The sequence below is a fragment of the Monodon monoceros genome, unplaced genomic scaffold (genome assembly GCF_005190385.1).
Source record: "Monodon monoceros isolate NGI ecotype Baffin Bay Population unplaced genomic scaffold, NGI_Narwhal_1 Super_Scaffold_2, whole genome shotgun sequence".
Taxonomy (NCBI): domain Eukaryota; kingdom Metazoa; phylum Chordata; class Mammalia; order Artiodactyla; family Monodontidae; genus Monodon; species Monodon monoceros.
In genome coordinates, this window is record NW_021703776.1 from 19,585,723 (window position 1) to 19,611,232 (window position 25,510).

At 40.6% G+C, this 25,510-nt stretch overlaps 1 protein-coding gene across 1 annotated transcript in view; it reads right to left on the reverse strand.

The window, feature by feature from the left end:
* ARMC10 (armadillo repeat containing 10) overlaps positions 1 to 15,601 on the reverse strand; it is a 29,613-nt gene extending 14,012 nt beyond the window's left edge. The window contains exon 1 of the mRNA XM_029233424.1: positions 14,995 to 15,601. Within this exon, the coding sequence (XP_029089257.1) occupies positions 14,995 to 15,601 (607 nt within the window). The remainder of the gene's footprint in view (positions 1 to 14,994) is intronic.
* Between the last annotated feature and the right edge of the window lie 9,909 nt (positions 15,602 to 25,510).

Here is a 25,510-nt window from a genome sequence, read left to right on the forward strand (position 1 = left end):
AAATCAATTATTAGGAAAATCTAAAAGCCAAAAAGCCAGCAGATTCTCACTCCCATGTCTTATAATCAGAACCTCTGTACCATGCTTTTACGCCTGAATCCACTACCTGCCTCATTAACGCCTTATAAAAGAATTTCACCCAAAGGATACTTGAAAAGGTAAGTGAAACAATGACAAAAACACAGATTTTTAAAACGGAAAGATTTTTGGGGGGGTTCATCCAAACCTCTTATTTTACACACAAAGAAACTGAGACCAGGATCATTTAAGGATTTGCCTAATGTCACAAAGGAGTTAGTAGCAGAGACCAGAGAAATGAAAATACAAAGCTGCAGACAACCACTTAACCTCTTTTGGGTCTCAGTCTTCTCACATGTAAAATAAAATAAGGTTGGTCAAACACTATAACTGGTCCCAAAAGTTCCTGTACAGCCCTGAAGTTGTGTAATTTTATACATATACACATGACAGAAATAGTATAAATTTAACTCATTCATACTTCCAAAACATTTCAAAATCCTATAACTTCCTTATACATTTTCCCACAAAGTCATTAAAAAGTTTCATAGATACATAAATTATTTATAAATAGCCAAATAAAAATTTACAGGGAAAAGTATTAACTCATAGATTTTTCACTTGAAGGAAGGAAGTGCAATGTGGTTAAAAGTAAGTTAAAAAAAGTAAGCCAAGGTTGGGCCTCCCTGGTGGCGCAGTGGTTGAGAGTCCGCCTGCCGATGCAGGGGACACAGGTTCGTGACCTGGTCTGGGAAGATCCCACATGCCGTGGAGCGGCTGGGCCCGTGAGCCATGGCCGCTGAGCCTGCGCGTCCGGAGCCTGTGCTCTGCAACGGAAGAGGCCACAACAGTGAGAGGCCCGCGTGCCACAAAAAAAAAAAAAAAAAAAAAAAAAGTAAGCCAAGGTTAAGTTTGGTTCAAATTCCAGCTAAGCTATTTACCAGCTGAGAGACTTAACCTCTCCAAGACTCAGTTTCTTCATGTATTACATGGGAGTTAATAATGCCTACCTTAAAGCATTTTTATGTCTTTGTATATATACCCAAGAGTGGAATTGCTAGATCATGTGGTAGTCCCATTTTTAGTTTTATGAGGAATGTCCATACTGTTTTCCACAGTGGCTGCACCAATTTACATTCCCACCAACAGTGTATAATGATTCCCTTTCCTCCACATCCTCACCAACACTTGTTATTTGTGGTCTTTTTGATGACAGCGTTCTGACAAGTGTGAGGTGATATCTCACTGTGGCTTTGATTGGCATTTCTCTGATCATTAGCAATGCTGAGCATCTTTTCATGTCCCTGTTGCCCATCTACATGTCTTCTTAGGAAAAATATCTGTTCAGGTCTTCTGCCCATTTTCTAACCAGGTTCTTTTTTTGGTATTGAGTTGTATAAGGTGTTTATATATTTTGGATATTAAGTAACCCCTTGTTGGTTGCATCATTTGCAAATATTTTCACCCATTCAGTAGGTTGTGTTTTTGTTTTGCAAATGGATTCCTTTGTTGTGCAAAAGCTTTTCAGTTTAATTAGGTCCTATTTGTTTATTTTTACTTTTGTTTCCTTTGCCTTAGGAGACAGGTTCAAAAAAATATTGCTATGATTTATGTCAAAGAGTGTTCTGCCTATGTTTTCTTCCAGTAGTTTTATACTTTCCAGTCTTACATGTAGGTCTTTGTTCCATTTTGAGTTTATTTTTGCATATGGTATGAGAAAATGTGCTAATTTCATGCTTTTAAATGTAGCTGTCCAGTTTTCCAAACACCACTGATTAAAAAGACTAGCTTTTCCCCATTGTATATTCTTGCCTCCTTTGATGTAGATTAATTGACCATAAGTTCTTGCTTTATTTCTGAACTATCTACTCTGTTCCATTGATCTATGTGTCTGTTTCTGTGCCAGTACCATACTGTTTTGATAAATGTAGCTTTGCAGTATAGTCTGAAGTCCAGGAGCCTGATTCCTCCAGCTTTATTCTTCTTTCTCAAGATTGTTTTCGCTATTCAGGGTGTTTTGTGTTTCCATAAATATTTTTAAATTATTTGTTCTAGTTTTTGAAAAAATGTCATTGGTATTTTGATAGGGATTGCATTGAATCTGTAGATTGCCTTGGAGAATATGGTCATTTTAACAATATGAATTCTTCCAGTCAATGCACAACATATATATCTTTCCATTTATTTGCATCATCTTCAATTTCTTTCATCAGTGTCTTAAAGTTTTCTAGGTATAGGTCTTCTAACTCCTTACGTGGATTTATACTTAGGTATTTTATGCTTTTTGATGTGATGGAAAATGGGATTGTTTCCTTAATTTCTCTTTACAATAGTTCGTTATTAGTGTATAGATATGCAACCGATTTCTGTACAGTAATTTTGCATCTTGCAACTTTTCCAAATTCATTGATGAGCTTTTTGGTGGTGTCTTTGAGATTTTCTATGTATAGTATCATGTCATTTGCAAACAGTGACAGTCCTACTTTTTCCTTTCAAATTTGGATTCCTTTTACTTCTTTTTCTTGTCTGATTGCTGTGGCTAGGACGTCCAATACTATGTTGAATAAAAGTGGCAAGAGTGGGCATCCTTATCTTGTTCCTGATCTTAGAGGAAAATGCTTTTTACCACTGAATATCATGTTAGCTATGGGCTTCTCATATATGGCCTTTATTATGCTGAGGTATGTTCCATCTATACCAACTTGGTTGAGGGTTTTGTTAAAAAAAAAAAAAAGGATGCTGAATTTGTCAAAACAGTTTTGCATCAGTTGAGATGATCATATGATTTTTATTCTACAATTCATTAATGTGGTGTATCACACTGATTCATTTGCAGACATTGAACCATTCTTGCATCCTTGGAATTAATCCCAATTGATCATGGTGTATGATCTTTTTATTGTACTGTTAAATTCAGTTTGCTAATATTTTGTTGAGGACTTTTGTATCTATGTTCAATGATACTGGCCTGCAATTTTCTGTGTGGTATCTTTGTCTTGTTTTGGCATCAGGGTGATGCTGGCCTCATAGAATGAGTTCAGAAGCATTCCTTCCTCTGCAACTTTTTGGAATAGTTTGAGAAGGACACATGTTAACACTTCTCTAAATGTTTGGTAGAATTTACCCGTGAAGACATCTGGTCCTGGACTTTTGTTTGTTGGGAGTTTTAAAAACTATTTATTCAATTTCATTACTGGTAATTGGTCTGTTCATGTTTCCTATTTCTTACTGGTTCAGTCTTGGGAGATTTTACATTTCTAGGAATTTGTCCATTTCTTCTAGGTTTTCCATTTTATTGGCATATAGCTGTTCATAGTAGTCTTTTTTAATCCTTTCTATTTCTGTGGTGTTGGTCCTAACCTCTTTTTCATTTCTGATTTTATTGATTTGGGCCCTCTCTTTTTGTTTTTATGAGTCTGGCTAAAGGTTTATCAATTTTATCTTACCAAAGAACTAGCTCTCAGTTTCACTGATATTTTCTATTTTTTTTAATGAGTCTATTTCATTTATTTCTGCTCTGATCTTTATAATTTCTTTCCTTCTGCTAAGTTTGGGTTTTGTTTGGTCTTCTTTTTCTAGCTCCTTTAAGTGTAAGGTTAGGTTATTTGAGAATTTTCTTGTTTCCTGAGGCTGGCCTGTATCGCATAAAATGCCATCTTAAAACTGCTTTTCCTGGGCTTCCCTGCTGGCGCAGTGGTTGAGAGTCCGCCTGCTGATGCAGGGGACATGGGTTCGTGCCCCGGTCTGGGAAGATCCCACATGCCGCAGAGCGGCTAGGCCCGTGAGCCATGGCCACTGAGCCTGCGTGTCCGGAGCCTGTGCTCCACAACGGGAGAGGCCACAACAGTGAGAGGCCTGTGTACCACAAAAAAAATAATAATAAATAAAACAACAAAAAAAACTGCTTTTCCTGCAACCCATAGATTCTGGATCTTTGTGTTTCTGTTTTCATTTGTCTCCAGTATTTTTTACTTTCTTCTTTGATTTCTTCAGTGATCTACTGGTTGTTCAACAGCATATTTTTTAGCCTCCAAGTATTTGTTTTTTGCAGTTTTTTCCTTGTAGTTAATTTCTAGTCTCATACTATTGTGGTTGGAAAAGATGGCTGATATAACTTCAATTTTCTTAAATTTACTGAGACTTTTTTGTGGCCTAGCATGTGATCTACCCTGAAAAATGGTCCATGTGCACTTGAAAAGAATGTGTATTCTGCTGCTTTTGGATGGAATGTTTTATATATATCTAATAGTTCTATCTGGTATAATGTGTCATTTAAAGCCACTGTTTCCTTATTCATTCTCTGTCTGTATGATCTGTCCATTGATGTAAGTGGTGTGTTAAAGTCCCAAACTATTATTGTGTTACTATCGATTTCTCCCTTTAGGTCTCTTAATATCTGTTATGTACTTACGTGCTCCTATGATGGGTGCACATATGTTTAAAACTGTTACATCTTCTTCTTGATTCTATTATAAATTTCTGGTCTGTAGTTACCAAGACTCATATATAGCAATATATATATATATATATATATATATACATACACACACACATATGTATATATGTGATTGTTTTAAGTTGCTGATCTCTTCATTTCAAACACATTTTAACAACCCTGCATTTTTACTCCCCCCACGCCCATGACTACTGTTTTTGACATCATATTTTACATCTTTTTGTTTTGTGTATCTCTTTACTTATTGTGGATATAGACGATTTCACTACTTTGGTCTTTACCCTTCGTACTAGCTTGGCATGCCGTTGATTTACTACCTTTACTGTATATTTACCTTTACTAATGACATTTTTCCTTTTGTAATTTTCACGTTTCTAGTTGTGCCTTTTTCCTTTCCACTTAAAGTCATTTTAACAATTCTTGTAGAGGTGATGGGAGACAAGATGGCAGAGTAGAAGGACTTGAGCTCACCTTCTCTTACAAAAACACCAAAAACACAACTAACTGCCGAATAACCATGTTTTTTGTACAAGTTGACAAAAAAAAAGACTTGAACCTACCAAAAAAGATATTCTGCACCAAAAAACAAAGAAGAAGCCACAACAAGACAGTGGGAGGAGCGCTTCTGTGATATAATCAAAGCCCATACCTGCCAAGTGGGTGACCCACAAACTGAAAAATAATTATATCACAGAGGTTCTCCCACAGGAATTAAGAGTTCTGAGCCCCACATGAAGCTCCCCAGCCTGAGGGTCTGGAATTGGGAGTAGGAGACTTAAGAGCATTTGGCTTTGAGGGTCAGTGAGGCTTGAGTATGGGACTCCACAGGATTGGGGGAAACAGAGACTCCACTCTTAGAGGTCATGTGCACTGGGACCCAGGGTAAAGCAGTGAGTCCACAGAAGCCTGGACCAGACCCACCTGCAGATCTTAGAGGGACTCCTGGGGAGGTGGGGGTTGGCTGTGGCCCAATACAGGGGCAACGTCACTGGTGGCGGAGGCCCCTAGGAAATACTCCTCAGTGTGAGCTCTCCTGGAGGTCACCATTTTGGCACCGAGACCTGGCCCCACCCAACAGCCTGCAGACTCCAGTGCTGGGATGCCTCAGGCCAAACAACCAACAGGGTGGGAACACAGCCCGACCCATCAGCAGACAGGCTGCCTAAAGTTGTCTTGAGCCCAGAGCCACTTCTAGACATGGCACTTGACATGGCACTGTCCACCAGAAGAACAAGACCCAGCTCCACTCACCAGTGGGCAGACATGAGTCCCTCCCACGAGGAAGCCTGCACAAGCTCCCGGACCAACCTCACCCACTAGAGGGCAGACATCAAAAGCAAGAAGAACTACAATCCTGCAGCCTGCAGAACAGAGCCTACAAACCCAGAAAGTTAGAAAAAAATGAGATGGCAGAGAAATATGTTCCAGACGATGGAATAAGATAAAACCCCAGAAAAACAACTAATTGAAGTGGATATAGGCAATCTGCCCGAAAAATAATTCAGAACAATGATAGTAAAGATGATCCAAGATCTCAGAAAAACAATGGAGGCACAGACTGAGAAGATACAAGAAATGTTAAACAAAGAGTTAGAAGATTTAAAGAACAAAGATGGGGCTTCCCTGGTGGCGCAGTGGTTGAGAATCCGCCTGCCGATGCAGGGGACACAGGTTTGTGCCCTGGTCCGGGAAGATCCCACATGCCGCGGAGCGGCTGGGCCCGTAAGCCATGGCCGCTGAGGCTGCACGTCTGGAGCCTGTGCTCCACAATGTGAGAGGCCCACGTACCGCAAAAAAAAAAAAAAAAAAAAAAAAAAAAACAGAGATGAACAATACAATAACTGAAATGAAAAATACACTAGAAGGAATCAGTAGCAGAATAAATGGCACAAAAGAATGAATAAGTGAGCTGGAAGACAGACTGGTGGAAATCACTGCTGCAGAACAGGACAAAGAAAAAACAAAAGAAACGAGGACAGTCTAAGAGACTTCTGGAACAACATTAAAGGCACCAACATTCATGTTATAGGGGTCCCAGAAAGAGAAGAGAGAAAGGACCTGAGAAAATATTTGAAGAGATAGTAACTGAAAATTTCCCTAACATGGGAAGGGAAACACTCAAGTCCAGGAAGCGCAAAGAGTCCCATACAGGATAAACCCAAGGAGGAACAGGCTGAGACACATATTAAACAAACTGACAAAAATTAAAGACAAAGAGAAAACATGAAGAGCAGTAAGAGAAAAGCAACAAATAACATACAAGGGAATCCCCATAAGGTTATCAGCAGATTTTCCGGCAGAAACTCTGCAGGCCAGAAGGAAGTGGCACAATGTATTTAAAATGATGAAAGGAAAAACCTACAACCAAGAATACTCTACCCAGCAAGACTTTCGTTCAGATTTGACAGAGAAATCAAAAAGCTTTACAGACAAGCAAAAATTAAGGGAATTCAGCATCACCAAACCAGCATTACAACAGATGCTAAAGGAACTTCTCTAGGCAAAAAAGAAAAGTGAAAAAGGAGAAATTACAACAGACACCGCAGAAATACAAAGCATCCTAGGAGACTACTACAAGCAACTCTATGCCAATAAAATGGACAACCTGGAAGAAATGGACAAATTCTTAGAAAGGTATAACCTTCCAAGACTGAACCAGGAAGAAATAGAAAATATGAACAAACCAATCACAAGTAATGAAATTGAAACTATGATTTAAAACCTTCCAACAAACAAAAGTCCAGGACCAGATGGTTTCACAGGTGAATTCTATCAAACATTTAGAGAAGAGCTAACACCCATTCTTCTCAAACTCTTCCAAAAAATCACAGAAGAAGGAACACTCCCAAACTCATTCTATGAGGCCAACATCACCGTGATACCAAAACCAGACAAAGATACAACAAAAAAAGAAAATTATAGACCAATATCACTGGTGAATATACGTGCAAAAATCCTCAACAAAATACTAGCAAACAGAATCCAACAGCACATTAAAAGGATCATACACCACGATCAAGTGGGATTTATCCCAACGATGCAAGGATTCTTCAATATACGCAAATCAATCAATGTGATATACCATATTAACTAATTGAAGAATAAAAACCATATGATCATCTCAATAGATGCAGAAAAAGCTTTTGACAAAATTCAGCACCCATTTATGATAAAAACTCTCCAGAAAGTGGGCATAGAGGGAACCTACATCAACATAATAAAGGCCATATATGACAAGCCCACAGGAAACATCATTCTCAATGGTGAGAAACTGAAAGCATTTCCTCTAAGATCAGGAACGAGACAAGGATGTCCACTCTCACCACTATTATTCAACATAGTTTTGGAAGTCCTAGCCACGGCAATCAGAGAAGAAGAAGACATAAAAGGAATACAAATTGGAAAAGAAGAAGTAAAACTGTCACTGTTTGCAGATGACATGATACTATACATAGAGAATCCTAAAAATGCCACCAGAAAACTACTAGAGCTAATCAATGAATCTGGTAAAGTTGCAGGATACAAAATTAATGCACAGAAATCTCTTGCATTCCTATACACTAATGATGAAAAATCTGAAAGAGAAATTATGGAAACACTCCCATTCACCACTGCAACAAAAAGAATAAAATACCTAGGAATAAACCTACCTAGGGAGACAAAAAACCTGTATGCAGAAAACTATAAGACACTGATGAAAGAAATTAAAGATGATACTAACAGATGGAGAGATATACCATGTCCTTGAATTGGAAGAATCAATATTGTGAAAATGACTATACTACCCAAAGCAATCTACAGATTCAGTGCAATCCCTATCAAATTACCAATGGCATTTTTTACAGAACTAGAAAAAATCATCTTAAAATCTGTATGGAGACACAAAAGACCCCAAATAGCCAAAGCAGTCTTGAGGGAAAAAAACAGAGCTGGAGGAATCAGACTCTCTGATTTCAGACTATACTACAAAGCTACAGTAATCAAGACAATATGGTACTGGCACAAAAACAGAAACACAGATCAATGGAACAAGATAGAAAGCCCAGAGATAAACCCACGCACCTATGGTCAACTAATCTATGACAAAGGAGGCAAAGATATACAATGGAGAAAAGACAGTCTCTTCAGTAAGTGGTGCTGGGAAAACTGGACAGCTGCATGTAAGAGAATGAAATTAGAACACTCCCTAACACCATACGCAAAAATAAACTCAAAATGGATTTGAGACCTAAATGTAAGACCAGACGCTACAAAACTCTTAGAGGAAAACATAGGAAGAACACTCTTTGACATAAATCACAGCAAGATCTTTTTTGATCCACCTCCTAGAGTAATGGAAATAAAAACAAAAATAAACAAATGGGACCTAATGAAACTTCAAAGCTTTTGCACAGCAAAGGAAACCATAAACAAGACAAAAAGACAACCCTCAGAATGGGAGAAAATATTTGCAAACAAATCAATGGACAAAGGATTCATCTCCAAAATATATAAACAGCTCATGCAGCTCAATATCAAAAAAACAACCCAATCCAAAAAGGGGCAGAAGACCTAAACAGACATTTTTCCAAAGAAGACATACAGGTGGCCAAGAAGCACATGAAAAGCTGCTCAACATCACTAATTATTAGAGAAATGCAAATCAAGCCTACAATGAGGTATCACCTCACACCAGTCAGAATGGGCATCATCAGAAAATCTACAAACAACAAATGCTGGAGAGGGTGCGGAGAAAAGGGAACCCTCTTGCACTGTTGGTGGGAATGTAAATTGATACAGCCACTATGGAGAACAGTATGGAGGTTCCTTAAAAAACTAAAAATAGAATTACCATATGATCCAGCAATCCCACTACTGGGCATATACCCAGAGCAAACCATAATCCAGAAAGACACATGCACCCCAATGTTCACTGCAGCACTATTTACAATAGCCAGGTCATGGAAGCAACCTAAATGCCCATCGACAGACAAATGGATAAAGAAGATGTGGTACATATATACAATGGAATATTACTCAGCTATAAACAGGAACGAAACTGAGTCATTTGTTGAGACGTGGACGGATCCAGCGAGTGTCATACAGAGTTAAGTAAGTCAGAAAGAGAAAAACAAATATCGTATATTAACGCATGTATGTGGAAACCTAGAAAAGTGGTACCGATGAGCCAGTTTTCAGGGCAGAGGTTGAGACACAGATGTAGAGAACTGACATGTGGACACCAAGGGGGGAAAACCGTGGTGGGGTGGGGACAGTGGTGTGCTGAATTGGGCAATTGGGTTTGACATGTATACACTGATGTGTATAAAATTGATGACTAATAAGAACCTGCAGTATAAAAAAACAAACAAAACAACTAAACTTTCTTTGGGTTATTTTTATGGAAATATGTTAATATAAATGTTTCAGACATTACATGAAATTTCTAAAAATCTTGTATGTTCTGCTATTATAAGTCATAATTCTAGTTATTACTTTAAAATGTATATCTCAGAAATAACTAAATTTCCTTGTCAGTTGCATTATTATGAACTTTCATCAAATCTTTAACCATGGTCATTTTTAAGTCTTTCGTCATTTACAGACAGTTCTGGGTGTACTCTGATGCTTCTGCAAATATGTTCCTATAAAAGGGTTTCACCTTCAAGGAATTCATGGAAAAGACAAGCACAGGTTTCTGGTAACTGACTATACTGCTGAACTGAATGAATAAGCATTTTCAGAACTCTAATGGAAAACTGATGAACTCATAAAAGTGCTAACAAAAGATCAAGATGAAAAAAAAATTGATTACACAGGACTGAGTAAACTGATGAGGATGATTATAATTTTTGTGACTTTCTGTTTGAATAAAAAAAAAAAATCCCACAAGGACTCAGAGGCAAAAAATATACAAATCAATTTTCACTGCAAAGTAAAGGAGCTATTACAGTGGAGGATTACTGGAGTGAATGTCAATATTATGACATAGTGTGAGTGTGTTTCGTGTTTGGTAATTGCAATCATTGTTTTTGTTGTGGCCATCCATTTACAATGCTTGGTGTCAGTCTATTTATCTCTTGTAAAAATAAAATTGTGTGTGTGTGTGTGTGTGAAAAACAAAACAAAAAAAACAAAGTAATAAAATATTAAAAAAAACAACAACAACAGAATACTCTACCCAGCAAGGCTCTCGTTCGGATTTGACAGAGAAGTCAAAAAGGTTTACAGACAAGCAAAAGTTAAGGGAATTCAGCATCACCAAACCAGCTTTTACAACAAATGATAAAGGGACTTCTCTAGGTGAAAAAGAAAAGCCCAAAACTAAAAACAAGAAAATTATGAATGGGTAAAGCTCACTGGTAAAGGCAAACATACAGTAAAGTTAGGAAATCATTCACACACAAATATCAAAACCATCAACTGTGAGGAGAGGAGAAATGCAGGACATTGGAAATGTATTTGAGATTAAGAGACCAGCAACTCAAAACTATCAAAACTATCTTGTTTATATATATATGTACTGCTATATCAAAACCTCATGGATGGTAACTGCAAACCAAAAATCCACAACAGAAACTCACATGCTTCCTGATTTCAAACTATATTATAGTAATCAAAACAGTATGGTATCGGCACAAAGACAGACACATAGATGAGTGGACTAGAACAGAGAGCCCAGAAATAAACCCACACATATATGATCAATTAATTTATGACAAAGGAGCCAGGACTATACAATAGGGAAAGAAGAGTCTCATCAATAAATGGTGTTGGAAAAACTGGACAGCTACACGCCAAAGAATCAAACCAGTTCATCTGTACCATTTTTCTACAGATGAACCACTCTGCAAGGCAGAAATAAAGACACAGATGTAGAGAACAAACGTATGGACACCAAGGGGGGAACGCAGTGGGTGGTGGTGGGATGAATTGGGAGATTGGGATTGACATATATACACTAATATGTATAAAATAGGTAACTAATAAGAACCTGCTGTATAAAAAATAAAATAAAATTCACACACAGAAAAGAAGGAAACCGAACCACTATCTCACACAATACACAAAAATCAACTCATAAAGGATTAAGTCTTAAATATAAGACCTGAAACCTAGGGGCTTCCCTGGTGGCTCAGTGGTTAAGAATCTGACTGCCAATGCAGCGGACACGGGTTCGAGCCCTGGTCCGGGAAGATCCCACATGCTGCAGAGCAACTAAGCCCATGCGCCACAACTACTAAGCCTGCGCTCTAGAGCCTGCGGGCCACAACTACTGAAGCCCCTGCGCCTAGAGCCCATGCTCCGCAACGAGAAGCCATCGCAGTGAGAAGCCCACGCACCCCACTTGGTGCAACTAGAGAAAAGCCCACATGCAGCAACGAAGACCCAAAAGCAGCCAATAAATAAACAAATAATAAATTCTTTAAAAAAAGACCTGAAACCTAAAACTCCTAAAAAAAAATAGATGGTAAGCTCCTTGACATGGGTGTTGACAATGATTTTTTGGATTTGACCAAAAGCAAAAGCAACAAAAGCAAAATAAACAAGTGGAACTACATGAAAAAATCTTCTGTACAGCAAAGGAAGCCATCAACAAAATAAAAAGGCAACCCATGAAATGGGAGAAAGTATTTGTAAATCATTTATCTGATAAATGGTTACTATCTAAAATATTTTTAAAAACTCAAGCAACTCAATAGGAAAAAAAAAAAGAAACAATCTAATTATAAAATGGGCAGAGGCTCTGAATGGACCTTTCCCCAAAGACATTCAAATGGCCAACAAGTACATGAAAAGGGGCTCAACATCACTAATCTTCAGGGAAATGCAAACCAAAACCACAATTAGCTATCACCTCACACCTGTTAGAATGGCTATCCTCAAAAAGACAATAGATAACAAGTGTTGGTTAGGATGTAGAGAAAAGGGAACCCTTGTGCACTGCTGGTGGGGATTCCAATCACTATGGAAAATACGGAGGTTCCTCAAAAAATTAAAAATAGAACTACCAGGGACTTCCCGGCGGTCTAGTGATTTAAGACTTCACCTTCCAATACAGGGGGTGCAGGTTCAATCCCTGGTCAGGGAGCTAAGATCCCACAGGCCTTGTGGACAAAAAAACCAAAACATAAAACAGAAGCAATATTGTAACAATTCAATAAAGACTTTAAAAATGGTCCACATCAAAAAAAACCTTTAAAAAAAATTCTAAAAAAACGGAACTACCGCATGATCTAGCAATTCCACTTCGTGATTCCACGAAATCACCACCTTGAAAAGATACTTGCACCGCCATGTTCACTGCAGCATTATTTACAATAGCCAAGACATGGAAACAACCTAAGTGTCAATCGATGGATGAATGTATAAATAAAACGTGATAACACACACACACACACTCTCACACTCACACATACATACAATGGAATGTTATTCAGCCATAAAAAAGAAGGAAATCCTGCCATTTGTGACAACATGGATGGATCCTGAGGGCATGATGTCCAGAGAAATAAGTCAGACAATGAAAGACAAATACACAATGATCTCACTTTTATGTGGAATCTAAAAACTCAACTCATAGCAACAGAGTGTCATGGTGGCTGCCAGGGGCTGGGGGCTGAAGGAAATGGGAAGATCTGGGTCAAAGGGTACAAACTTTCAGTTATAAGGGCAATGAGTACTAGGAGTGTAAAGTACAGCTTGGTGACTATAGTTAACAATACTGTATTGTATACTTGAAAGTTGCTAAGACAGTAGACCTTAAAAGTTCTCATCACAAGAAAACTTGTGGTGATGGATGTCAACTAAACTTACTATGGTGATCATTTTGCAATATATACAAATGTCAAACCATTACGTTGTACACCTAAAACTAATACAGTGTTTATCTCAATTAAAAAAAAATAGATCATCCTCCAAAACATAAGCGTGATGCTGACAAAATGGGTATTTCTTGAGTCTTCTTCAAAGAAAAAAGTGTAGCTTCAGGTAATGGCTGTGAGCAACGTATTTTGTAAGCTGCCTGGCCAAGGTACTGGTGATTTTGGTGGAGCGGGGGGGTAGTAAGACTTTGTCAGTGTTCATCATGTTGAGTAAGTATAAGTGAGAAGGTATCTGAGTTCGGGTCACCTGACTACTTATACAGAAATATCTATGACACAAAGACAACAAAGTAGGCTTTGGAAGTAAGGGTAAGTCCAAATCTGTTTTAAAATGAATTTTTTTCCCCTTGTGCCAAAAGGGAAAGAAGGCTTTCACCCACTCCCTTTTCTGAGAACATTTCCTTGAGCAAACTAGTAATTGTAAATCCTTTGTCTGTCCCTTTGATATAAATATACATCTTTTAAAAAGCTAAGTAAGCCTCTTGCCGGTTTAAAACCCAAGAAAATCTTTCTTAGCGTCTTTGGTGTCATCTGAAGTGTAAACATCAAGGAAGATGGAGTCCCCATCTCCTTGTCTCTGGGTGAGTCAGAGCTCGGTTCTTGGCTCTGTGTTGTAACTATGCGGTTATCATAGATACTGAGAAGTCTTATTTTTCTTCTACATAACGGCTATTAGCTAACACAAATACCACCCCAACTACCTGTGAATTTAGAATGAACTACGTGTAGCAAATGGTTCTGTCAAGTCCTCTTAAGGACAAATTACTCTTTATCTTGAGGGCATGTACTTAATATGAAATAGGTTATAGGTTATATCTGGCTGGATACATAAAGGGGTGAGAATTCTGTCTTTGCAATCCCATTAGCAGATTGCCTGTGATGGGCGTAGCAATCTGGTTTAATGCTTATTCTCTAATAAAGCTATTTAGTTCTTTCCTACATTTGTAGAGAGGAATTTCTTGGTCGGCAGGAGATTTTATTTTTAATTATTTCTGTAACAGCTTCCATGACCTGAAATACCCCCCAGAACATTCAACAAGTTGTTAGAATCCTGAATGCATCAATCAATTTTTGGACCGAAACCTAACCATGCACTTGTCCGCCAGGAGGGTGTCCTCCATGCAGACAACTGTTCTAATTTGATATACATAGCTATATCTGTATCTCCAGGATCTCTCGCATACCAAGGCGACTTCAAAGTACCTCCCCTCAGAACTGCCCCTCTGGCGTCCCTTCTTCCAGGCTACCTGCACGCAGAATTTCATCTATCGCCCCAGAATCCCCCTGGTAACACAAAGGCCGGGAGCAAGCTTTAACGTTGAGAGGCAATCAACACGCTTTTGAGAAACAGTCCTCCGCTGTGACGCCAGACTCAGACAAGAAAGTCTGGGCAATTTTTCATCCCGGAATTTTGAACAAAGAAATGGAGGCGGGGAACCAGCTCTGAACCTTACACTCACCCAATCAAGTGGAAGACCCGTCTTTTGCACCTGGGCTTCCCGACTTTGCCCTTCTCATCAGCCTCCCTCCCTGGCTGGGCTCCTTATTTACTCCCAGCACTGGAAAGCCACGAGCACCTGTGGCGTCTTCAACCCCCACTCTGGGAAAGCCACAGTCCCAGTCCCCGCCCACCTGCTAGGCACCCCGTGGCCTCACCTGCAGAGCGCGAGGGGCGCAGCCGTAGCCCGGGGACGCCTCGCCGCCGGCCCCGCGTCAGCCTGTAGAAGCAGTAGCAGGCGCCGGCCGCTAGGACCAGGCCCGCCGCCACCCAGCCCACATCCCGGGCGCCGCCCATGCTGCCGCTGGGGCCACGCGCAGCGCTGGGCCTGGCGCAGGACAGTCCGAAGCCAGAGGGTACTGCCGCCGTCCGGGTTCTAGCCGACGGAGAAAGGAAATGGGCGACTGAGCTCCGCCTCTCGGAAACCGCCCTGTCGGCCCGGACGCGTCCCGGCGGCTTCCTCGAGTCTGGGCGGGGCGCGGGTGAAGGAGAGCGAGACTGGGTGAAGAGCTGCAAGGACTGAACGCCCCAACAGCACACACCAGGGACCAACCCCGGGCCGGCCCGAGGTTCACCTCCCTCCCGGCAGTCCTCGGCACCAGGGTGGGCGCTCGGGGCAACGCAGCGCCTAGCCCCTCCCCCCCACGCAGCGTGGTTGCCGGGGCAACGCCGAGACGCGCTAGCCCCACGCCAGGCGCGGCTCCTGCTGCGCGGGGCGTGAAGAGCAGGCTGGAAGCGCAGAGTTTCAGCAGGGCCTCTGGTCATGGCCTCGCTGCGCCTTGCCAACCCCAGGCTGAGGAACTACTTCAAGGAGAAATACATTCCTCAGGTCTGCGAGGTACTGGAGCCAAGTGGCGCCGGAGTTAGAAGAGAAAGGAATTGGAAGAGATTTCCCAGAGGAGGGACTGGGGTTTGGTGGAGAGAGGGAGTGGAGGTTCAGAGGAGCGAAAAGGAAAGGATGAAGTCACATTTGGGCAGGTCGGCGGTCTGGGCTGAACATGCCGATCAGAGTTGAAGACAGAGGGGTGACAGTGGCTGAAAGGGGGGAATGGGTGACATCTCCCAGAGAGAAGGAACAAAGGGCCTCGGGACAGAAACCCCAAACTCCAACTTTTAAGTTTTGGACAAGAGGAGCCTGAAGACTAGAGGAGTGAAAATGAAGTGCTGTGGAGACAGAGAAGGAAAAGCAGGAGAGTGTGGCTTTATGAAGAGAGTGGGCAATAGTGTCACCTAAGATAAGGACCTGAAAAGGTGTAGTGGATTTGACCCAAGGTGAGTTTGGGTTTTCAGTAGAGCGATGAAGGCTCTATGAAAATAGATTTAAGTTGGCTGAGGAGTGGAAGCTGAGACCTTTAGGTGGAAGGTAGTTAGCCCTTTGTGAAGGGAAGGACCGCACAACCAGGACTTAAACACGGGAGGAAGGACTGTCCTCACCCACCCGCCTTGTAACAGGAGGGAAGGAGGACAAGAGGTGGATAGGTTTTGTAGGTTTGGGGATAGGAAGTCAAGAACGTTCTCTTCTGGTGACTTCCATTTTCTCTGCTAATATTAGGTGAAATATTTGCCAAGAATGAGTATGTTTGGGTGGGGATGGAGGGTGCAGAAGAGGTTTTGAGTAGTTAAGTTATGCGGAGAAGGAGGGAGAGTTAGAAGTCTAGGGAAGGAAAGAGAAGGAGAGCCAGGCAGTATTGAGAGCCCAGCTTGGGGTAGTAACTCTCCTACACAGGTGGGAGGGCAATTCAGTATAGCTCCTCCTTTTTGGATGGTAATTTAGAAATATGTATTAAAATGTTAAATATGAATACCCTTTGACCAAGCATTTCCACTTCTGAGGATCCACTTTAGAGACATATTTGCACATGTAACCAGAAGGATGTACAAGTATTTTCATTATAACATTGTTCATAGTGAAAATGGTTATTACCTAAGTGTAAGTAAGGGAATGGGATATTATGTAGAATAAAATATACCTGTACCTTTTGAGAAGAAGGGCTCTCCGTGACATATTAAATTTTAAAAAGAAAAAAATGCAAATTGCTTAACAAAGTGTGTACTACAATCTAGCTACCTATCTGATTTCATATATGTATGTATACGTGTATATATGTATGTTTATATGTATATATATGTACATGCATATATATATCTATATTTAAGACAATAATACATGCATAGAACATATGGCAAACTTAACAGCAATGTTTTGGGGAATGGTTTTAGGAGAGAACTCTCATCTTTTACTCCATATACATCTGTATTGTTTTAATTTTTTTATGATGAGTTTCATTCATGTTCATGTTTACTGTACAATTATATCTGAAAATGTGTAGAGAGCATGGTACTCATCTTCCCAGTTATATGATTTTCTCAAGCAGCACTCAGTAAATCAGATGCAGGTACACAAATAAGAGTTGACTTCATCCAGGATAGGAGTTTGCCAGACATATATAATGGAAGGGCAATGGTGAGGGAGCTAAGCTTTTGAGAGTGCCTGAAGTGATGGGCAAGGACTCTAAGGACTGGGTGGGAAATGAGAACAAGACATAATACTGATATGTGGGTAGAAAGTAGAAGTTTGTAAGAAGGGAATGAAGAGGGGTAGAGGGAGTAATTGAGTGAGGGAGCTGGAAAATAGGAGATGGGGGTCAGAAAGTGGAATGTTTGTATAGTTCTCTGTCAGTATCTTCATCTTTTTGTTTTATTAGACCTTTTTCTTGGTCAGATATATTAACACATGACTTCCGGGCTTCCCTGGTGGCGCAGTGGTTGAGAATCTGCCTGCCAATGCAGGGAACACGGGTTCGAGCCCTGATCTGGGAAGATCCCACATGCCGTGGAGCAACTGGACCTGTGAGCCACAACTACTGAGCCTGCGCGTCTGGAGCCTGTGCTCCGCAAGAAGAGAGGCCGCGATAGTGAGAGGCCCGTGCACCGCGATGAAGAGTGGCCCCCGCTTGCCACAACTAGAGAAAGCCCTCGCACAGAAACAAAGAACCAACACAGCCATAAATAAATAAAAATAACACATGACTTCATAGTGCAAAATTCCAAACTTATAAAAAGGAAATGGACTTAGTTTCCAAGGGGAGAACCTGAAAAATCTGTGGTTCATCAATTTTCCCTCTTTGAAACCATTTTTGTACTATCATATCAATACAAGTAGGCCTGGAGGGGTGAAAGTATCCTGGGGAGAAAGAGCCTCCTCAAAGGACCTAATACAGTTGTCCCTCAGTATCCTCAGGGTTGGTTCCAGGACCTGCCATGGATACTAAAATCTGTGCATGCTCAAGGACCTTGCATAAAATGGCATAGTATTTGCATACATACATCCCACTGTATAAATCACCTCTAAATAAATCATCTCTAGATCACTTATAGCACCTAATCCAATGTAAATGCTATGTAAATAGTTGCCTGCACACAGTGAAGTCTTTTGCTTTTTGAAACAATGGAATTTTTTCCCAAACATTTTGGATCCACATTTGGTTGAATCCATGAATGAAGAACCTGCAGATACAGAGGGCTATTTAAGATTCAGGATAAAGCCATTCTGAGTGATGACTCAGTCCAAGTTGGCCATGGAGCAGGTAGCACAACTGGACTCAAGTTGAGGGTCAGGGAACATCAGGGAAGTAGTAACCTCTCCTTGCCTTGCTCTCCACTTGCCATAACACTACATGGCTGCAAGAGGCATCCCTGGTTCCTCCTCTGGATGAGAGCACCTCTTCCTCACCAGCCTACCATACTGTTTTGCCCCTAGAGAAAAGAGGCCCTTAGAAGTGCTCCCCATTGCCTAAGACGGTATTCTTCCGAGGAGTCCTTCACTCACCTCTGCTACCACGTTACCAGCAGGTGCAAGAGAGCCTCACACACCCACCTTAACCTGGTTACCTGCTTCCCCTAAGAGACTATCAGGCTGAATCCCATTGTGTCTCATATCCCTGTACATCTATTCGCCTGACCCAATTTTCCATGCCTAGCACTCTTCTAAAACCCATCTTCTGCAAGTTTTGGAATACATCATCTTTCATCACAGATTTCTATGTATATTTAACCTCTTCTGAACTCCACCTACCTGTCCTGAATAAAACCTGGCTGTCTACTTAGGATATCATTTCCCTGCCAACTTTTGAATAGAGGCTGATTTTTTTTTTTTTTCCAATCCTGCTTGATTCACTGGGCTTACTGAATCTGTTGATTGATATTTTTCATCTGTTTTAGAAAATTCTTGGTCATTTTCAAATTCTGCTTCTACCTAATTCTCTCTTCTCCCTCTGGGACTCCGATCATAAATATGTTAGCTTTTTTTTTTTTTAACTTAGTCCTACATGCCTATGCCTCTTTGGCTCTCTTCTGTTTTTTCCCCATTCTCTTTTCTGTGCTTAAGTTTGGATATTTTTCATTGATTGTCTTCACGTTTACAGATTCTGTTTTATGCTGAGTCCTGTCTACTGTTAAATACATCAAATGAATCAAATGAGTTCTTAATTTCAGATGGTATATTTTTCAGTTCTAGAATGTCCATTTGATTTTTTATACATTCCAATTAATATTCTGCATCTTTTCATCCATTTTGTCTATCATATCCTGTTTTCTTTAACATGTTAGTTATTATTAATTTAAAACCATTGTCTGTTAATATGAATAACTTTGAATTAAATTATTAGAATTTAGTTATTAGAATAGAATAAACGTTCTTTACTCAACTTACTGGTGTGATTTCTGTCTCCTGGCTGGACGCTGACTGATACAGAAGGCTTAAGTGGAACGCTACACGGGGGACTTTCTGGGGAGTTGGAAAATGACTGAGGTGTAGGTGTACCCATTGTCAGAATTATACAGCGAGGATTTGTGCTGAATTCATGTAAGCTTTACCTAAAAAAATTATAATTGAGAACAGGTGGAAAAATGGGTGAATATATAGATAATACAAAGATCACAGAATGGTGATAATTGTTGAAACTGGGTGATGGGCACATAGGGGTTCATTATACTATTGTTTACTTTATATACGTTTGAAGTTTTCCATAATAAAAAGTTAAAATAAATGATAGTCATGGCTGCTCATAACGTATGTAGCTAGGGATGGATGAAATGACAGGCTTGATTTGGCTGTGCAGTCATTTTCTGTTAGCTTGCTGTATCAATTATTCATTTCTGTGTAACACAACTGCAAAACTTCATGGCCTAAAACAACATGACTCACTTAGTTTGCTCAAAAATCTGAAATTCTTGCAAGGTTTTTTAGGGAGAGCTTGTCTCTGCTCCATGTGGTACCATCCAGGGTGGATCAGCAGAGGGTTAAAGATCCACTTTTAAGATGGTTCACTCACATGCCTGGCAAGTTGGTGTCAGATGTTGGCTGGGAGTTCAGTTAGGTCTGTGAACCAGGAGGCTTGGTTCCTCCATATGGGCCTCTCCATGGGCTGCTTGGACTTCCTCACAGTATGGTGGCTGAGTTCTAAGTGCAGGTGTCCCCAGAGAGAACTGGGTAGAAGTTTATCACCATTTATGACCTAGGCTTGGAAGTCAACATAACATTATTTTCACCTATATTCAAGAGGAGGGAACATATACCCCACTTCTTGATGGGAAGTGTATCAAAGTCACATTGCAAAAAGAGCTCATGGGATGGGATATATTGTTACGGCCATTTAAGGAAATACAATCAGCTATATACCTGGCTTGTTCATTCAAGGGGAATCTGGGATCAAGTTGGATCTCAAAGTATTATCTGAACGAATAAGATGTGGATTACAACACTATCACCCAGTAAGTGGGTCTCAATTCTTCTATAAATATCCCTTCTTTCTTTTCTATGTTCCCCAGGAGCAGATGTATACTGGACATTAACAAGTTGCCTACACAACATCTACTTCCCTCTTCCTAATATTTCTTACACTCTTATTCCATAAACTACCTCTTCCCCATATAGCCCATATGCTTCAGGGAAACTGACTATCCCTAACTCTGGGGTTGGACCCTGATTGGCTTATGACAACCAGCGCATTCAAGTGCCCTGGCCACAATGTTTGTGACTATGACGGGTGGTGGTGAGGATCATGGGAGAGGACAAGATGTGACCTAAACCAGTTTAGATCAGGTTGCTTGGTTGGAATGCTGGGACAGAGATATAGCATCTCTGGATGTTTGTGGGGAAGCATGTAGGCCTGGGAGCCATTGCCAATTCTCCTGTGTCCACAAGGAAAGATGGTTTTAGGGTAAGCGGATTCTGAGGAAGGTAGAGTCGGGAAATGGAAAGAAATCAGGCCTCTAGTGACATCAGTTAGTCACTGGGTTAAATTCATCCAAAGCATGATCTACCTTTAGAATTTCTAGTGTAGGAGCCAATAAATTCCATGTTTAGTTGAGGTTTATTACTTGAACCCTAAAGTGTGTGAAGCAATACAAGGGGATCATCTATTATTACGAGATTGCCTAGGTTTGATTCTTGGCTTTGCCAATTACTAATTGTGTGACTTTGAGCAAGTTTCTAAATCTCTCTGCCTCAGTTTTCTGTGTAGTGAGATTCCAGATGGATGAGAGACAGGCCTTTAGTTTCTAGAGCGGGAGAAAGCAATTGTGAATGGGAAGAACGGGAAAAGAAAATCACAAAATGTGTCCTGAGGCAAATCAGGTTCTGGAAAGAATACATGGGAAAGGTGAGGATCTGGAAATGGAGTCCTTTATACTATTCACTCTCACATATCCCTTGGAAAGCCTTTGTGGGCTTCTAGAGGTTTGCACACCAGCTTAAAATCTGCTGGATTTTATGTTCAATTCAAGTTAGGTTTTTTTTTTTTTTAACAACAGATTAGGCTCTGGACACCAGCCAGCCTTTTTTTCTTGGAGGGGATGGCAAGAGTGGTCAGCTAAGAAGGGTACATTTGACCACTTCGTCAGCAAGCATTTGCCGGGCATCTACCATGTGCTAGTAGAAAACAGCTTCAACCATTTGCAGCTATGACTCTGAAGCTGTCTCTAGCTCAAACTTCCTCCTGAGTGCTCTGTGCGTTATCCCTTTGGGTGTCCGACAGACACGTTAAAGAAGTGAAAAGAAGTAGGCGAAGTTAATTTTAACAATAGATTTTCTACAAACCAATCTATCCAGGCTATAATCATTTCAACATGGACTCAATATAAAATCATATTAAGTCTTCAAAATTGAGTGTGTATTTTACACTTGCAGCACATCTCAGTTTGGACTAGCCACATTTGAAGTGCTCAATAGCCACATGAAATTAGTAGCTGCCATATTAGTGCAGGTCTGGAATGCATTAACATATTTAATAAGCCAGAGAAACTTACCTTTGACCCAGATATGATCATTGTGTCTTTGAGAAGGTTGTTGTTTTCACAGGCACCAAGCTTCTGGAACTTCAGGAAGAGTCTGAGTGGCACAGGGAGGGTGGAGCGGCTGTCTAGTCAGGTTGGTCACCTGCAATCAGTGTCACACATGGGACAGTTGTTCTCACATGCACCGAAATAAATTGATACCTATTTTCAAATCTTCAGGAATCACAGTGATTAGTTTCATATTGCAAAAAATGCACAAAGTGATATGAACATGCTATAGACTGGACGTTTATGTCTCCCCAAAATTCATATGTTAAAACCCAATCTCCAATGTGATGGTATTAGGAGGTGGGGCCTTTGGGAGGTGATTAGGTCATGAGGGTGGAGCCATCATAGACAGGGTTAGAATACTTATAATGAAGACTCCGGAGAGCTCCATTGCTCCTTTCATCATGTAAGGGCACGGTCAGAAGATGGCCATCTATGAACCAGGAAGTGGTGCTCACCAGACACAGAATCTTCCTGCACTTTGATCTTGGACTTCCCAGTCTCTAGAACTGTGAGAAATAAGTTTCTGTTGTTTATTAGTCCCCCAGTCTATGGTGTTCTGTGATAGGAGTCCAAATGGACCAAGACAGAGAGTAAGTCATGGACTAACTGCTGCCATGGCTTGTCTCAAACCACAAAACCCTTTAAACCCTTAGCTGAGAAAGACTCCAGGGGGAGACTTCGGGAGACGTGAGTAGAGATTCAACAAGTGGCCCTGCTATCTTTCTGAATTTTACCATCCCTTTGAGATTCTCTCTTTGGTTACTGTTATATCTTGCATCCTTATCTAAATAAAGCCTGTCCCCAAAAATGACATATCAAATGTATAGAAAATCATAGATGGCTAGTATCTTGGTTGGCTTGGACTGCTATAATAAAATACCATAGACTGGGTGGCTTAAATAACAAAAATTTATTTTCTCAGTTCTGGAGGCTGCAAGTCTAAGATCAGGGTGCCAGCATGGCTGAGTGCTGTTGATGGCTCCCTTCCTAGCTTGCAGATGGCTGCCTTCTCACTGTGTCCTCACTTGGCAGAGAAAGAAAGAGAGCAAGCTGTCTGGTGTCTCTTTATATGAGGGTGCTAATCCCATCGTGAGGATCCTACCCTCATGACCTCATCTAAACCTAATTATCTCCCAAAGGCCCCATCTCCAAATACCATCACATTGGGGAATAGAGTTTCAAAATATGAATTTTTTAAAAATAAATTTATTTAGTTATTTTTGGCTGCATTTGGTCGTCGTTGCTGCATGCGGGCTTTCTCTAGTTGCAGCGAACGGGGGCTACTCTTTGTTGCAGGGCGTGGGCTTCTCATTGCAGTGGCTTCTCTTGTTGTGGAGCATGGGCTCTAGGCGTGCGGGCTTCAGTAGTTGTGGCTCATGGGCTAAGTAGTTGTGGCTCACGGGCTCTAGAGCACAGGCTCAGTAGTAGTGGCGCACAGGCTCAGTTGCTCCATGGCATGTGGGATCTTCCCAGACCAGGGCTTGAACCCGTGTCCCCTGCACTGGCAGGTGGATTCTTAACCACTGAGCCACGAGGGAAGCCCCTCAATATATGAATTTTGCAGGGACACGGTTCAGTCTATAGCAGCTAGTAAATGTAAGAAAACTAATTTAACTGCACTGAAAAAATGAAATGTAGATGAAAATGAATTATTTTCATCAAATCAACAAATATAAAAATGTTTTAATTCTCAGTGTTGGCAAGGTGAATGGGACACTCCCATTGGCTATCAATGAAAGTATAAACTGATAATATCTTTTTAGAAAAGCAATTTTGAGAAATGTATGAAGATCTTCAAAATACACATTTTGATTCTATTTCTAAGGAAATAGAGGTGAAGATATGTACATTTCATCATTAGTAGTGATAATATGTATACCATATAATTTTTAATAAAGGGAAAAAGTTAAAAACACCTAAATGTCCAGCCATTTATAAATTGTAAACATTTATGGTATAATTTTATGCAATAGGTTATCAACCAACCTCAATACATGATGTTTTGAAGAATTTTTGGTGGCATGGAAAAATGTTCGCAATGTAATAACTAGCCAGGAATAAAAAAAGGTATATGTAGGTACTTCCCTGGTGGCACAGTGGTTAAGAATCCTCCTGCCAAAGCAGGGGACACGGGTTCGAACGCTCGTCCAGGAAGATCCTACATGCCGCGGAGCAACTAAGCCCGTGTGCCACGACTACTGAGCCTGCGCTCTAGAGCCCACGAGCCACAACTACTGAGCCCGCATGCCGCAGCTACTGAAGCTGGCGTGCCTAGAGCCCATGCTCTACAACAAAGAGAAGCCACTGTAATGAGAAGCCCATGCACTGCGATGAAGAGTAGCCCCCGCTCACCACAACTAGAGAAAGCCCGCACGCAGCAGCGAAGACCCAACGCAGCCAAAAATAAAATAAATAAATTTATTTAAAAAAAAAACTGTAGTATGATCCTAATTTTAATTTTGTAAAAATATATGTGTTGAGGAAAGACTGAAATTAAAATTTTTATTAGAGGCTATTTCTGGTTGTCAGGATGATGGTTGCTTTTTATTTTCTTTGTATTTTTTTTCAACTTTCCAAATTACATAGAACATATATATTTTTATAATCAGAAAAAGTTCATATATTTAAACAAAATAATGAAAACAGGCTTACGTGTAGGGAAAAGTGCCTCCTTTTTTGCTTTCCCATACTATTATCAAGTGAAATTTATTGATGGAGAATTAGAAAAAAAACATACAAAGAAAGCATAGGAAGCATAAAAACACTCATTGCTGGCAAGTGCTGGTTTCTCATCCTAGGAAACCAGCTGGCTGGCCAGTTTGCAGGCCTGTGTCTGGTCTCCCTGGGACGAGAGCCCTTTTCCTCTGGCTGCTGTGCCAGCTGAGGTCTCCTGGACACCCTCTTTCCTAGATGGGTCAGCCTCTTTTCCTGCTTACGATGGCACTTTCATAAAATCTTCTCACTCTGCTTTCACGTAGGCCTGTGTGTGACTAATTGCATACTGATAGATTTCCAAAGTTTTTTTTTCTTTTTTAGCAGAATCCCAGGGTTCTAAGGACGCCTATGGGGGATGCTCTAGAGGTTAAGAAAGGATCTAGATTATATTTGGGGATTCCCATGAGTTTGGGGTTTTTTTTAAGATTTTTTTTTCTGATTTAAAAAACAAAATTTGAAACCACTGTGATCAATCACAGGAAATAATCTCTTCCTTCATGGTTCATGTCCTCCATGTTGCAGCAAGTGAGTGGACCTCATAGACCATCAGCACCTAGCACAGTGTCATGCAACCCAGGTGTATTATTTATACACCAGATATAAACATAGAGA